This window comes from Populus trichocarpa, chromosome 15 (genome assembly GCF_000002775.5).
Source record: "Populus trichocarpa isolate Nisqually-1 chromosome 15, P.trichocarpa_v4.1, whole genome shotgun sequence".
In the NCBI taxonomy this organism is placed as follows: Eukaryota; Viridiplantae; Streptophyta; class Magnoliopsida; order Malpighiales; family Salicaceae; genus Populus; species Populus trichocarpa.
In genome coordinates this window covers 13944694-13960816 of record NC_037299.2, presented here as the reverse complement: position 1 = coordinate 13960816, position 16123 = coordinate 13944694, and the positions used below count along the sequence as shown (strand labels likewise).

Below are 16123 nucleotides of genomic sequence, written 5' to 3'. Positions count from 1 at the left end.
AGTCCTAAGCTACTTTAGGAGATTTGATTTATTCTGAATTCTTTAATTTGGTGTACCTAATTACCTAATTAATTAGTGAACTCTATGCCTTGGAACATGCCTACTTAAATTAGCAGAGAATAAGGAAGAATGAGTGGTCTCTAGCACAAACAAATTAATACAAACTTTATTACAACCAACCAAATTGCTAGGGCAAACAATCCATGGATTTGCTTTAATTTATATTGAGACACACTAGAGAAGAGGAGTAAGTAACTTATAAGTTCACTAGAGGTGATTAATGAATACTGTTAATGAGAGCTAAGGCAATGCTAGTTAACTGAGCAACTGTCACAATATAGCTCCTTATAGTATCCTTAACCTTCCCATCTATGGAATTTTCTTCAGAGTCATCCATACAGGTATCTTCGTCCGTCAAGGCAGCACTTACCCATGTTTGTATGTTGCTCATTTCCATATCAAAATCTGGGCCTTCAAGATCGCTCATTGCTAGCATTGACTTCTGAAGTTCATCGACCGAGTCCTTCATGGTTTCGACGCATTCCTTTATGGCGTCAGCTTCTCTAGGCCTTAACTTGCGCTTTTTCAATAGCTTCTGCACCATGATTAACGTGGACTCTGCGTTTTTTAGGGTCTCTGATAGTGAGACATTGGCTAATTGTGTAGGATTATCCTGAATGGTATCAGCATAAGCTGAGAGTTTCTCATAACACAAATCTGGATACCTTGTCACCCCACATGAGGTTTTAATAAAATCATCACCAGACTCAACCTGAGGCTTAAAATTTTCAGCCAAGCAAGTTTTCGCTACACAAAAGAATGCTAGAGTGGTACTAAGGATGGCAAGGCTATGGCAATAGGATTGCTTTGAAACTGCTGAAGATGCCATTACTGTGGAATTGTTATTGAGGGATGGTGTGTGGATGGTAAGCAAAAGGTCCTACTGTACACCTTTTAAAGGGTAATGTGATGTGCCCTCCATCAATTGTAATGAAGTGTGAAAATGTGGGGCACAATTTCTTGAATTATTGATTGGTAACAGAAGAAGCGATCGGGAAAGATGAGATAGGTCAGTACTGATTCACATGCACTGAAATAGGATTGTCACTTTTGGAAAACGATTGAAACCTTCAGATCACTTGTAGAAGAGTTGTAGTTTTGTCTGTGGTCCTCTATTCACAATAGACAAAGGAATCTGAATAGTTTTTTTGTTCTTATGAATGTCCTATATGAATTTAATCCAGTAGAAAGGATTCAGGAAAGTTTGTGAAGCTGAATCTAATCCGAAAAAACTTAATTTCACAATTATATATATATATATATATATTAAATAGGACACAAGTTAATTTTGTTTTTGCTTGCAATGGTACATCAATCATTTTATTATTTTAATGTGCTTAAAAAATATATAAAAATGAACAAGCTCCTAGAAATTAATTTAATGATTTTTTAAGGGTTTTTTTTATCATTTTATTGTGAAAATATATGAGAAGATATCTTTAACCTTGATCAATTTGACAAGGACAAATAGATCTCAATGATAGCTTCTGATAACTAGTTTAAAGTTTTTAAAGTGAAAGGGCAAATCTATAATCACATTGTTCCAATAAATAGTAATATGTGCTTGTATACATAGTAACTTGGCTAGGAAATTTAGGTTTTTTTTTTTTTTTTTGTATTGTAATTGCTAAACAGAAGACCTGATTAACATGGTTAGGTAGGAAAACATTTGGTAACCATGATTTTCTAGTGCTGCCTACCATTTGGAAACTGGAATTAATGCAAATGAAAACATCACATGTCGATCACAATGCGATGGGTCTGAAGGCAGAGCTATGTTAACATCAGTAGAGGCAATTGCCTTTTGAATCTCAGAAAAATGTAGTAGAAGTCAATTTTCAGATGTGTAAGAAAGAAAATGGGGCCATCTGCACCATCAAGGAAGAAACATTTCCAGCAAACAAAAAGCTGGCTTTAGTTGCATGACTATTAGAAATGATAGATTACAACGAATTAATCCGTGAAATCAATTCAAAGGTAACAACAACAAGAACAAAAGTCTCAATCTCAAATTAACTACTCGATCGAGGTTGGTTATTTAGATCCTTTTGCCAAAGCCCCAAATCAAAATCAATTCAAAGGTACTGTATATAAACTATTTTCAGCTATAATCTTATAGTTTTTGTCTTGTATATATTCTCTTTGTGTGTGTGTGTGTGTGTGTCCCCTACTGATAGATCAGGAAATCTTCCCCAGAGCCCTAGGAATAGAATTGTAGAGTCTATGAAACATCAGAAATTCCAGAAAGTTTTCAAGAAATGAAGCTACACACACCCACGGATGTAAACAACTAACTAGATAATCTTAATACCGTTTGTATAATGGGACAATAATACAATGATAATTGGACTTGGGCCTAAAGTTATGTTTGATTATATTGCTTCAATAGACATATTATTATATGGGTGGTAGCAGCTATACTGTGGGCCTATTTAATTTTTTTTAACATAAATTAATAAAAAAAAAAGAATGCTAAACCAATAAAAGTGTTCCTAAAAATATCAAAAAAACAATTATTGAGACTCAGGTGATTGTCTGGCTGAATTTTATAAGTTTAGTTAATTTCAATAACATGAATACAAAAATACAACGATAATAAATAAATTAAAAAAAATTAACAATAAAAAAAGAATGTTCAGAGGATGCCGACAATTTAAAAAAAACAAGAAAAATTTGTGATCCAGGTCATTAATTTGACTGAGTTCAATTTAATAATATGATTAAAAAAATCGACATTAAATAAAGCAAAACAAAAATAATAATAATTAACTATAAAAAATAAGCTAATAATATAATACTCAGGGGGGGATAAAAGTCTATTGGAGACTCATTATTCTTTCGTTGTGGACACTACTTTACCACTAGAAAGAAAACCAAGCAAAATAACATGAATTGAGTATCTCATATTTATATTTAATCAATTAATTTTATTTAATATAAAATATTTCACTAAAAAAATCTAAATTTAACAAAAAAAAAATAACAAGTAAAAGACTTGAGAAAATACAATTCATTTTCAAAACCAGTAAAAATTCATACATAAAGCAAAAAAAAAATAACGGAGACCAATATCTAATTAAATAAATGCCAAATGATGAGCTCAAAAAAGAATAAAAAAAAAAACTAAGCAAACCTGGGTGAATCTTTTAAACTGGGTTAATCCTCAAACTTGCAATTCGTGAAATCTTAGATCGTAGCTCAATCAAAAAGTTCAATTCCCAATTATTTTAATGTTTAAAGATGGAATCGAAAAAAAATATCAATCAAAACAATTTGGTAAAGTAAAAAAAATAACAATAAAAAAAATAAGGATCAAATATAATAGAAAAAAATTTGAAGGATAAAACCAAGAAAAAAATCAATTCTAAAAATCATCTAAAATAAAATAAATAACAATCAGAAGAATAAGAACTAAATCTGACAGATAAAAAAATAAAAAAATAATGAAATTACTGATGAATCTAATTTTATAATTATTTCAAATAAAATAAATAATTGTTAAAAATACATGAAAAAAAAATCAAAGGCTGATTATAAACTTTAGAAGGTCAAATACAAAAATAAAAGAGGTGAAAGTGAAAAAGAAAAGAAAAGAAAAGAAAACCCTTAGCTCCAAACCTGAGGTCGGTTGGCGCCTAACCTGATTAACATGGTTAAGTAGGAAAACATTTTTGTAACCAAGATTTTCTAGTGCTGCCTACCATTTGGAAACTGGAAATGCAAATGAAAACATCACATGTCGATCACCATGTGGAAGGTCTGAAGGCAGAGCTATGTTAACATCAGCAGAGGCAATTGACTTTTGAGTCTCAGAAAAATGTAGTAGAAGTCAATTTTCAGATGTGAAAGAAAGAAAATGGGGCCATCTACGCCATCAAGGAAGAAACATTTCCAGCAAACAAAAAGCTGGCTATAGTTGCATGGCTATTAGAAATGATAGATTACAACGAATTAATCCGTGAAATCAATTCAAAGGTAACAACAAGAAGAACAAAAGTCTCAATCTCAAATTAACTACTCGAGGTCGGTTGTTTAGATCCTTTTGCCAAAGCCCCAAATCAAAATCAATTCAAAGCTACTGTAAACAATTTCTTGCGGCTATGTGAACATGTTAGCAAGAGTAGGTGTCTTGAAATGGTTGTCTTTTGACATTACATCAGCTAAAATGGAATTCTAACTTGATCAGTACTTCTTTCTCCTGTTCTTGTTAGGACGTATGGGTGTCTAAGCATCCTGATCTTTAACAGCAGTACTATCAGATGATATCAAGCTCCTTTTCATTCATAATTGAATGACGCTTGTGAATTCTTCCATCCTGTGTAAGGAGAACAGTAGACATGTTTGTAAAAGATATCTTGAGGTAAAGTCGTGTTCAGACAAACTTGAAACGAATCAAAGGACACAGAAGATCACAAAGCATTTCTCTTTATGAAAAGGAGTCTCGTACAACGTTATCTTTACAGATTTCTTTAAATTTTCTTCCAGTTAAGTATCTTGCTTTTTTCGTCATAGCTTTAAGACCACTAGCCCTTGCATTCCTTTTGATGGACACTAGCTTTCAAGTCTAATTTGTGGCTCAAAGGCTGAAAAACAAAGGGCAACATGCACTGCTATCAAAAGGATACAGGGATATAAAATAGCCTTTCATTTTATTTTTATTTTTTTTTGTGGGGAAGATAGTAGGTAATTTCATTTATTATAAAAAAAATAGGTATTTTCAGAATTATTTTAATACATACAAATTATAACAATATATGTTATCATTTAAATATGTGAATCTTTGGCTTCCCTTCGTTTTGTTCATGCGTAGAGGCCAGATCCCACAAGTTTGGAGGCCTTGAATTAGTACTCTACCGGTATATATTGTTGTCACTTGTACGGCTTCAGGCAGCCGTGGAACGTGTATTCTTAGTGAATGTATAGCATCGTGTATTCTACCGGTAATGTTTTCCCTAAAATATTTTAGTTGTGATTTTTTAAAAAACAAAAATTTAAAAAAATGAGTTTAATTAAAATTATTATCATGAGATAGATTTTCACATACTAAATAAATAATAATTTTATTTTCATAAATAAAAAACATGTTGTTTTAGTTTGTACAAAACTAAGATTATCTTAGTTATTTCAATAATAAATCAAGAAAAAATAATGATGATGTTAGCCCATATTTATAATATGATTAACTCTATTTAAGAAATATTATTTTTATTTATAATTAGAGGTAACCGACATGACTCAAGGATTAGATTATAGGTTGGATGAGTTGACTTGTTAGTCTAACAATGCAACTCAAGCTATATTTTAATTTAAATAAAAAAAAATAATGTCATATGAAAAGAAAAAAAAAACCAGTTCAAGTATCCGTTAAATAAAAAACAATCAATTGATTTGAAGGGAAAAAAAATAAATAAAAGCAGCCCACAATAATACTCGTAGCCTTAAGTATATATGCTAGCAGACTCTAAGTATCTAGACATGCATGAATATGAACTTTGAAGCAGCCAAAATATCTCCATAATGCATCAATAATGCCGATATTTTTGGAAGCTTTAGACCATGCATGACGATTTTCGAGAACTAGTTAATAACATCCAATGAAAGAGAAGTTTAAACAAGGTAAGACAAGTGTGACCCTGTAGCCTTAGATAAGGATGCATAACCATGCTAAGGTCTGAATTCCTGGTCCAAATTGCTAAACCAATCTACAAAATTGGTGACACAGGCTAAGGGAGAGTTCCAACTTTTGTTTTATGGCCACGGGATTCTCCTTCAATCCTTCTCGGTACGTAGAAAGGGAAGGCTAGCTAGGGTCAACACATTCAGATACGTCTATGGCATGGCAAGGGAGAAGACAAACCTTAATGGGAAAGGGACTCTATCAGTTTAGCATTCATAGTCTCCAAAGAACACGTAGCGTGGTGACAAAGAGTTTGAGATCTGCACAGCAGGTCTCGAGTTCGAGTCAGGACGTGCATCTCTTGTAAGAGCTTAGGACAGTCGGAGTTTTACTCGCTCACCTGAGCCCACAAAATATGTTTTTCGGAGATGGGGTTTCCTCGAATCCAAAATAAAAAATAAAAAAAAGTTTAGCATCCATCTCTTTTGGAATCTTAAGTAAGACCCTAAACCACATGCACTCTACTACGTGAACAAATTTGATTTTGAATCCCAACACACCGTTTTGACCTATCTTATCAAGTGTTTTATCCCCTTGTTAATTTTAGAGCAATTTCATTTTCCTATTTGAGTTGCCACTTGAATGGAAGAATTACTAATTAATCATGGGCCATCACGAGATAAAATGAATCATAGATAATAAATAATGAAAAAGAAAAAGAAAAAGAAAAATAATGGGGCAGCTTGAATTATTGCGGGAGTACTGGTTGAGGTATTTTTTTAAGAATGTTTTACACTATTTTATTTTGGGATATAACTAAATTAAGTATTTTACAATGTATCTTTTTCTTGTAATTAAAGGAGCACTGCAGAAAAGACAAAAGAAGTAACAAACTGCAGAAAAAATTGACCATACCCTTTTTTAACTTGGTGAGTGTAAGATGTTGAAATTGATGAGAGAAGAGAATTAAAAAAAGGAGAAAAAAAAAAAAAAAAAAAGAGGTAGCTGGAACTACACTTCAGGTTCTCCATTGACATCGACACACAACGCTCGATAAGATAATCACCACCGAGATTATTTCATCGGCATACTACAAGATTTTATAGTTTTTTTTTACAGATCGAATCCGTCGGTGTAAGATTCAGGCTTTATCAATAAATATTTTACTAATTAAATTACTGATAGAAAGTGTCCGTTTAGTGAAGATCTTCTTTAGTGCACGTGTAATATAAGTGTCAACTATTCTTTCTTCTTGGTTTTTGGTATGGTTAAAAAAAAAATTGAAAATTTAATTTGATTTAAATTTAATCTTTAAATTTTAAAAAATTTTAAATTAACAAAATTGAATTTAATTTTACTGAATCATGAATCAAGAAAGCTTCGTATTGCAAGACCCCATAACAAATCAACCGAAATAAATCAACAAGTGTAAACCTAAATCTATGTACGTAGAAGGATCATTCAGAAGAATAAAAGAAAAGGAAAAAAAAGTGAAGTTACCGAAAAAACAAATGAAAAAAAAATCCAAAGTAGGGTCATATTAAAAGACTAAGCCTTTTTAGTCGTGGGTAGGGTCACAGTAAAAAAAAGCCTTTTTAGTCGTGGGTAGGGTCACAGTAAAAAAAGCCTTTTTAGTTTTTTTTATAGTAAAACCAAAACCATCTTTTAATAAGAAAAAGCTTAATCATTTAGTTATATTTTGGTTATTAACCATCAGTTTCAACAAATACATAGTACTAAGAAAGGTGTGTCTATAAAATCGTTTAAGAAAAAACTTAATTTTGATTGACGTGTAATCTACTTAAAATATAAAAAAACTATGGCCATATCATAATTAAGGATATCATAATTAAGGATATATATATATATATAACAAACCACTTATTTAAAAGTCATGATTACAGTTGTTTTTTAAAGTGTTTTTTATTCTGAAATATATTAAAATAATATTTTTTTTATTTTTAAAATTTATTTTTGATATCAGTGCATCAAAATGATCTAAAAACACCAAAAATATATTAATTTGATGCAAAGAAAAAAATAAAATAAAATAAAATTTTTTTTTAAAACACAAAAACAAATTTTACCCTTAATTAAAGTGAAATTATTAGAGAATGGTCTGGAGTCCCACTTGCCTAATGGGGTCGGTCCTCTTTATATATTTATGGACCCAACCTCTTTTTTTATTTTTTATTTGCTTAAAAAAGAAAATCTTTCTTTTCAGCAATTTTCGAAACCATAACATATCCCCCACTAATTAAATGCTAATTTCATTGCAAATTCTATAATCACCCCCGTAAACCTTTTTTTTTTCCTCTATAAATTGGGAACCTCCCCTCTCTATTTTCATCGTCAATATCCAACAAACTTTACTTTTCTTTTTGAGAAAAACATAAAGAGAGATATGGCAGGTTCAGCTTCCAAGTCTTTTACTCTCATTCTTCTTGCAATGAGTTTCTACTTCAATTCTAGCTCGGCTGCTAGAGTCACCCCACAAAGCAGCATAGACTTCATAAGAACATCTTGTAGCACAACAATTTACCCAAAGCTTTGCTACTCTTCCCTCTCAATCCATTCAAGCACAATCCAAACAAGCCCTGAGCTCCTAGCCAATGCAGCCCTTAATGTAACACTATCATCGGCTAAATCAACTTCAGCCAAGATGTCAACTCTCTCTCAAAGCCATGGCTTGAAGCCTAGGGAGGTATCCGCCATGGAAGATTGTGTAGAGGAGTTGACTGATGCAGTGTATGAGCTCAAAAAATCCATTGATGAAATGAGTCATGCTAAAAAGTCCAACTTTAGGATGATGATTAGTGATGTGCAAACTTGGGTTAGTGCTGCTTTGACTGATGAGAGTACTTGCAGTGATGGGTTCGAAGGGAATGCAATGAATGGCAATTTGAAGACTGCTGTTAGGGGAAAGATTGTGCATACAGCCCAGTTGACTAGCAATGCCTTGGCTTTGATCAACAATTATGCCTTCCGTCATGGTTAGCTGCTTTAAGTTTGCAGCTTATGTAGTGTGATGTGCTAGCTAGTTTGCTAGTTTGTTGGATCATAACATTTGCTTCTTCTTTTTTTTATGAAATACAAGAGTTTTGTAAATCAACTGTTATAGCCAATAAAAACATGGCTTAACATAGTGTTGGATCATAGTATATTTTGTTTTTGTTTTGTGTCTGGGCTCGTATAGTTAAGAGGTAAGAGGCCTTCAGGAGGGTGTTCAAGCAATTTGTATTATATTATTGAAGTTGCTTTGTGTAAATTTGTGGTTCAAATTTGTATTCTATTAAGTAAATCGTCATGTATAAGAAAGTTGTTCTTCGGTTTTGTTGTCTACATGAATTACTTTCTGTTTAAATACATTAGAGTATTGCTTGGCTTCACTTTAACATCAATTACTTTTTTCTATGAAAGACGAGAAATTTTATGAAGCTGACTATCTGGGGGATTAAAATTAATTAAATTAGGATTGATGAAGGAAGTTGCAGCCTCGTAATAGGCTTTGTTTTCTGAATTCTTTATCCCAAGATGAGAGATGATCTTGTCTTCATTTCACATGACAGTACAATTTTGCTTCAATTACTAAGGTTGTCTTGATCGTGACAGCATAAGTTGACAGTCGATTGCAGTCACTGTATATTGCAATATCTTCCTTACAGTGACATGCACTGTTTTATTTTATAATTTTTAGGTTCCTTTTATCCTTTTTCTTTTTCTTTTTCTTTTTTATGGTACCTAGATTTTCAATTATGACAAAAAACTTTAACTTTAGCAGAATGTCTTTGTTCTTGTTCAAAATTATAAATGTTGGACCATGATCATGATCAACAAGGGGGACATAAAAGAGAGTATGCAAATGCATGCATGATCTTGTGTTGTTAAATAATAGTTAATCCTCCTAGATGAAAATCATTGATATTGTGTTCCAAGGAGGAAGAAAATAGGATTCGGATGAATACTAAAGAAGGGTTATTTATAGCTTAATTCTTAATTCAACTTCTCGTCTTCCATGTATATAGAGAGAAAAAATAAAAGAAAATAAAGAAAAAAATATATATTAGTCTTTTCCAATTTTTTTACATTGAAAATACTCTTCTATTCCTAAGTTAACAAAATTTAGAACTATCTGTTGAGTTTGTTTGTTTTTAAGGTAACTTTCGTGGTTATGATTTTAAAAAAGTAAGTTTTAAAAAAATATAGTTAGCTGTGGTTAGTTAGATTTAAATATGTGTTTGGTAAAAATTATGGTTGAAGTTTATGTGTAGCAAAAAAACATACTAAATATTTGGTGGGAGTGTGGTTGTGGTTGCGGTTGCTTTTCAAAGTGCTTTTTACTTGAAAATGCATCAAAATAATCTGAAAACACCAAAAAATATTAATTTAAACAAAAAAATAAATAAAAAATTCTCAAATTTTTTCAAAAGCACTTTTGAAATGCAAAAACAAACAGGATTTTACGAAACTCAGTTAAAAAAACATGTAAAAACTACTTTACAAAAACTACGTTTCAAACTCAATTTTTTAATGGATTCCACAGTATAAAACACAATTTGATTTATTACCAAACACCTTGCTGCGTTTGTTGCACCGCAAACTCAAAAACAGGTATAAAACAAACGCAACCTTTCCCTTCTTAAGTTACAGTTAAAATACATCTTTGCCCTTAAAAAATACAAAAAAAAAGTTATGTATTTAGGAGTGTTTTAGTCCCCTTTCACATTGGTTTATTTGTTATTTTCAAGGTAATGAGGGGTGTTTTGGTAATTTTACATTGATTTTTTTAATTCAAAAAAGTTGTCGCGTATTCTTTACACACTAATGTGTGGGTGGCATTCATGCCCTTTAGATTGTGCGTGCGACGCCATCCGATTGTCAGACTTGGCCTTCTGTTGTGTTCTTAAAAGCGCCACTGCATCCTCTTCCTCCTGGTATGATGCATAAAGGTTGAGGATGAGTGGTTTGTTGTCGGTGATCATTTGTTTTTTTTCATCGGTATTTTCTCTCTCTTCCAGAGAAAACACAAGTTTGTCATCTTTTCTTTTTGTTTTTCAATTTCAGTCCTTGCGTTTTTAATTGCTTATTTTCATCCTTGACCCTTTTAGAAAAGTTTTTTATATTTTCAATTTAGTCATTAAATTATAATTTGTCATATATTTTTTTTTTCCAATTCGCTGCTTATTCTTTTGAATTTTTATTTTTACCTTTGGCTCTTTTGTTAAAATTTTATTGGTTTTCAATTTCATTATTCAATCAAAGTTTATGTTATTTTATTTTTTAAATTTAGTCCTCATTCTTTTGATTTCATTTTCCTTTTGTTAAAGTTCTTTTCTTTTCAATTTAAACCTCCAATTTAATTTTTTTGGTGCCCTCAAATTTATTTTTTAATTTGATTTTCAACATCATTCTTTTAATTACAACTTTTTATATGGTTGGATTTTATTTATTTATTTTTATAGATGGTTATTAGATACTTGGATTAATCTTTTGATTTACATTTAGAATCTTTATATATATAAAAAAAAAACATATCAAAATAGTTTATATATTCAAGTTTTTTTTTTCTTAAAAAATTTATAATTTTCTTCAGAACACAGGTTAAATAGCTAGTAGTATCACATATTTTATAGGATGAAATTGAACAACCGAAAGAGATCAAGATTAACCAAAAGAAAAAAGAAAAAAAAAACTATGGGAGAGTGAGATAAGGATGGACAACAGTGTTTGCAATTTGCATGCATAGCCAATTTATCACGACTCAGCTAGCTGCCAAGGGACTCAGGGAGAGGTCCCAACTTTGCTACGTGGACACTTTCAGGTACTGCGTACTCATAAAGGCAGGCAAAGGCAGGCAAGGGTCGCCATTCGATATGTCTACATCTGGACCAAGTTGGTACCTAGCTAGGCACTGGGCTACGAGCTAGCACTCGTCTGTTTTTAATCTTCGTTCATATCGTGCGCACATATTGCATTGTATATTTTAACAAGCTATATAAGATTAATATTTTGATAATTTTCAATACAGAATACTTTGTTTTGGCCTATCTTATCACGTACGTTATGTTACACTTTTATTTGGAGCTATCCTTTCATTTTTCTATTGAGTTGTCGGTTGAACAGAAGTAAGCATGGCCATCAAATAATAATAATAATAATAATAATGATTTAATTGTATTGGGAATCCTAATTGAAATATTAAAAAAAAAATTATATAGATAAATTTTCAATCAATCTAATGTTAAAGGATAAAATTAAAAAAAAAATTAATTTTAAAAAAAACTTTAAAAAAATATCAAAGTCAACCCGAGCTAATATTTAAAATTCTTCATCTTGGTCATGATGCCAAGACTAAGCCAATAAAAAGAAAACCTGAATAAATCATGAAGTCAAATTCTTAATCAACCAAATATTAAGGGATGAAATTAAAAAAAAATCAATAAAAAAAGATAAAAAAACAAAACAAATTGCAATAAATAGAATGAGGATCAAATTTGACATAAAAAATAAAACCAAATATCGATGGATGACATTGAAAAAATAAATTCAATTAAGAAAAGAATAAAAAATACCAATCAAAATAATAAAGATATGATTTGATATAAAAATTAAATGATACCAAATGCTGAGGGATAAAATAGAAAAAAAAATAATTCAAAACAAAATAAATAACAATAAAAATAATGAGGATCAAATTTGATATAAAAACAAATGATAGGACACCTTTTAATTTTGGTAGACTAGTACAAATGTCTAGGAGACCAACTACCACGCCTCTGAAAACACGCATTGGACCATCAGGAAGAATGCAACATGCCATTTCCAACATCACCGTGGAAGCCACCGTTTAGCTATCGAGGGAAGTCGCATAATTGGAACTTGTCTGGATTTTTCCACCTGTTGGCGCGTGTGTTGCACGCACCATCGAATTCATCTTGCTTGTTTACCTTAGCCTCTATATTTGTTTTAGTTTCAATTTTGGTCCCTTAACACTTAATTTTTCTAAATAAGCTGATTTTTTTTATTTTACAAAATCGAGCATTAACCGAGTACCAAAAAATTCCTTTAATATTGCAAGACCCCCATATTAAGGCAACCAAAATAAACTACAAGGTCAATTATCAAATAAAGCTAATGTGAAGGGATCAAATTAAAAAAAGAGAGTAGTGGGATTAGAATTAAAAAAAAAAGACATAAATACCCCTTGACCGTGCAAATCAGGCCCTAGTATTGGCCTGATTTGAAGAAAAATATTAAACTAAATGATAAGGGGAGAAATTAAAGAAAAAATAGTAAAATAATAAATAGCAATCAAAAGAATAAGAACCAAATTAAAAAAAATTAAATGACATACTTATATTTTAGCAAAAGAAAGAGATAAAAAAGAGAGAGGAGAAGAAATAAGTTCAATGGAGCCCAACCATCGTGTCGCCGTGTACATGCGCGACACTAATGGAAAGAGAAGGTTGAGGCACTTCAAACGCTACCCTGAAAGGCGATACTTGGTGGGGAGGCAACACTGAACACGCCGCCCGAAAAGTGCGGGCGTCACCCAACAACTTGTTTATTACAAAATAATCAATAGGAAAAGAAAAACAAAACCATTTATGTAAGCTCAACAATTTTTAGATGAAAGGGTAATATAGTTTTTATATTGTGTTTTTAGAACGTATAAAGACCAAATTGTTCTTGTATAACCTTTTGATTTTTTTTCATTTGTAGAACAATATAATCATTACACTATGCCTCTCCAAGGTGTAAGATGACCAATTAATTTTACAATGTCTAATGGATGTTTTGGAAAGAATTATTCTACCCATAACACCAAATAAATTGTGTTTAAGGATGAAATAGTAATTATATTATTGTGATGAACAATAATATATGTCTAGATGAACAATGATTTCTCTATGGATTTTATGTTTTTTTTAATTGTAATTGTAATTAGTTTTTGGAGAGGATGATGGCCATGATCCATCAAATCACTAACAAAGCCAGATTTAGCCTCCAGCTATGACCATATAAATCTATCTGATCTACTGAATCAAACTTCTACAGGTCACACCTTAAACTTTTGTATATACAAAATTCTTTACCGTTCTATAACAAAATACAAAAATAAAGTACGAGTAAACTTTGAGATCTGAGAGAAAAGTGCTTCGAGGGCTATTTGTAGTTTGCAAATTGATCATTGTGTTCATTTTTTGTTTGTTTGTTTGCTATGGCCCGTCTTTTATATCTTCTTGTTCTTCTTATCTGGAGACCCATTGATACAACCACTCTCTTGTAACTTGAAGAGCCCATTATCCATGAACTTCTCACTCAAATATGCTAATCTCTTGATTATCCAACAGCATCTAATTTTGGGTAATCTCAATCATTGAGCTTGCAATCTTGGGCCAAATTTCAGGCATAACTTGGCCTTAATCAATTTATTTCTGATGCTGAATATAGCCACTTTACAAGATCGATGACTCAGCTGGCTGCCAAGGGAAAGTCCCAACTTGTGCTGTGGTGCCTAAGGGCGGCAATGGTCAGTTGGTCACGATTCGATATGGCTGTATAGTTGGCCGAGGGAGAGGACCAACGTGAGAACTACTGGGTTAGCACTCATCCCTTTAGGCTTATCTTATCATCATCACGCATGTTCTATTACATCTTGTTTTAGGGCTGCCTCTCTTTCTTTCATTTTCCTACTAGAGAGGACAGTACTTGGACAGAACTAATCAATATGGCCCCTAAATAAAATGAAATAAAATCGTGGGGCATATGAATTATTGTACTGGGAGTTCTAGTTGAGATATTTTTGAGAAATATCTTATATTGTTTTCTCTTAATCGAGCGGTTCATAAAAGCTTATATAGAATATCTTAAGAACAGTAATTTAGTTCTTCCCGTTTCTAATACAAGTAAAATTCAATAAAAATTACTAAAATTAAAGGTATTGTCTGTACAGTTTGCTAAGGATTGTCTCAATTTGGATAACTCTTACCTCTTACAAAGAAGTGGAAGTGGATGTTAATTAAGTTAAATAATCACTGCAGAATCTCTAATTTCTCATTTATTAAAAAACCATATTTGATCATATACTTCATGCAAAGATAATAAGTAATAAATAATAAATTGTTGAGTATGTGTTTAAGTGTCAAGTGTGGATTTGAAGCCGACCAAGCTTTTTTTTAATTTATTTATGAATTTTATTTGGTTAAATCCAGGTGATTATGCGCATCAATTCGTAACTCAATTAACTCGATTTAATTAAGTGAGATCTGGATGGATAAATTTCATGAATTTATTTTTTAATTTATTTATTCAATTTTTTCTAGGTTTTTTTTTTGTTTTTTTTCTTAAATGATATCATTTCAATAAAAAATAACATTTTAAAATAAATATAGATCAACTCGCGAAACTTGTAAATTAACCTAATAAATCCATGTCTCTCACCTTGAATCAGGTCATATTCTAGAGAAAATCGGATAACTATGGTATAGAGTCCCATTATGCTTAATTGGGATAAATAAACGTGGTCGGTCCCTTATGTAGAACATGCTAAACCACTTTTTTGGCATTATAAATTGGGAACCTTCCGTCCCTATTTTCATCATCTATAACCACTTCCCTTTTTTGAGAAAAATATAGAGAGAGATATGGCAGATTTAACTTCCAAGTCTCTTATTCTTATTGCCATCAGTTTTTTCATAAATTCTAGCTCAGCTGCTACAGTCACCCCACAAAGCAGCATAGAATTCATAAGAACATCTTGTAGTACTACAACTTATCCAAGACTGTGCTATACTTCCCTCTCAATCCATTCACGCACAATCCAAACAAGCCCTAAGCTCATAGCAAGTGCAGCCCTTAATGTAACACTATCATCAGCTAAATCAACGTCAACCATGATGTCCAAGCTCTCTCAAAGCCATGGCCTGAAGCCGAAGGAGGTATCGGCCATGAAAGATTGTGTAGAGGAGTTGAGTGATGCGGTATATGAGCTTAGAGAATCCATTGATGAAATGGATCATGTAAAACGGTCCGACTTTGAGGTGATGATAAGTGATGTGCGAACTTGGGTCAGTGCTGCTATGACTGATGAGAGCACATGCAGTGATGGCTTCGCAGGGAATGCTATGAATGGTAATTTGAAGAGAGCTGTTAGGGGAAGGATTATGAACATAGCACAGTTGACTAGCAATGCCTTGGCTTTGGTCAACAACTATGCCTTACTTGATGGTTAGTAAGCTGCTTGAAGTGGGGCCTAATTATACTCCTTAGTATTCCCAATTCGATGCAATTTATGTAGTGTGATGTTCTACTGCATTGTATTGTAGTATACTTTAATTTGATTTGTGTGGCCAAATATAGTTAAAGATTAAGTGGCGATTGCGATGGTACTGTTAAAGGAGTGTAAGTAATTTTTATCAGTGAATTTTTTTTTTGTCAGTTTTA

At 31.7% G+C, this 16123-nt stretch overlaps 3 protein-coding genes across 3 annotated transcripts; 2 read left to right on the top strand and 1 right to left on the bottom strand.

Moving 5' to 3' along the window:
* Nucleotides 1-141: 141 nt before the first annotated feature.
* Nucleotides 142-950, bottom strand: LOC7476749 (21 kDa protein). The gene has a single exon (XM_002321799.4). The coding sequence runs from the start codon at nt 887-889 to the stop codon at nt 278-280; it is 612 nt and encodes a 203-aa protein (XP_002321835.2). The 5' UTR covers nt 890-950; the 3' UTR covers nt 142-277.
* Nucleotides 951-8006: 7056 nt separating this feature from the next.
* On the top strand, nt 8007-9019 carry LOC7476748 (21 kDa protein). The gene has a single exon (XM_002322369.4). It carries the CDS (start codon nt 8082-8084, stop codon nt 8673-8675), a length of 594 nt encoding a protein of 197 aa, XP_002322405.2. The 5' UTR covers nt 8007-8081; the 3' UTR covers nt 8676-9019.
* Nucleotides 9020-15271: 6252 nt separating this feature from the next.
* Nucleotides 15272-16123, top strand: LOC7476747 (21 kDa protein). The gene has a single exon (XM_002322368.4). It carries the CDS (start codon nt 15325-15327, stop codon nt 15910-15912), a length of 588 nt encoding a protein of 195 aa, XP_002322404.3. The 5' UTR covers nt 15272-15324; the 3' UTR covers nt 15913-16123.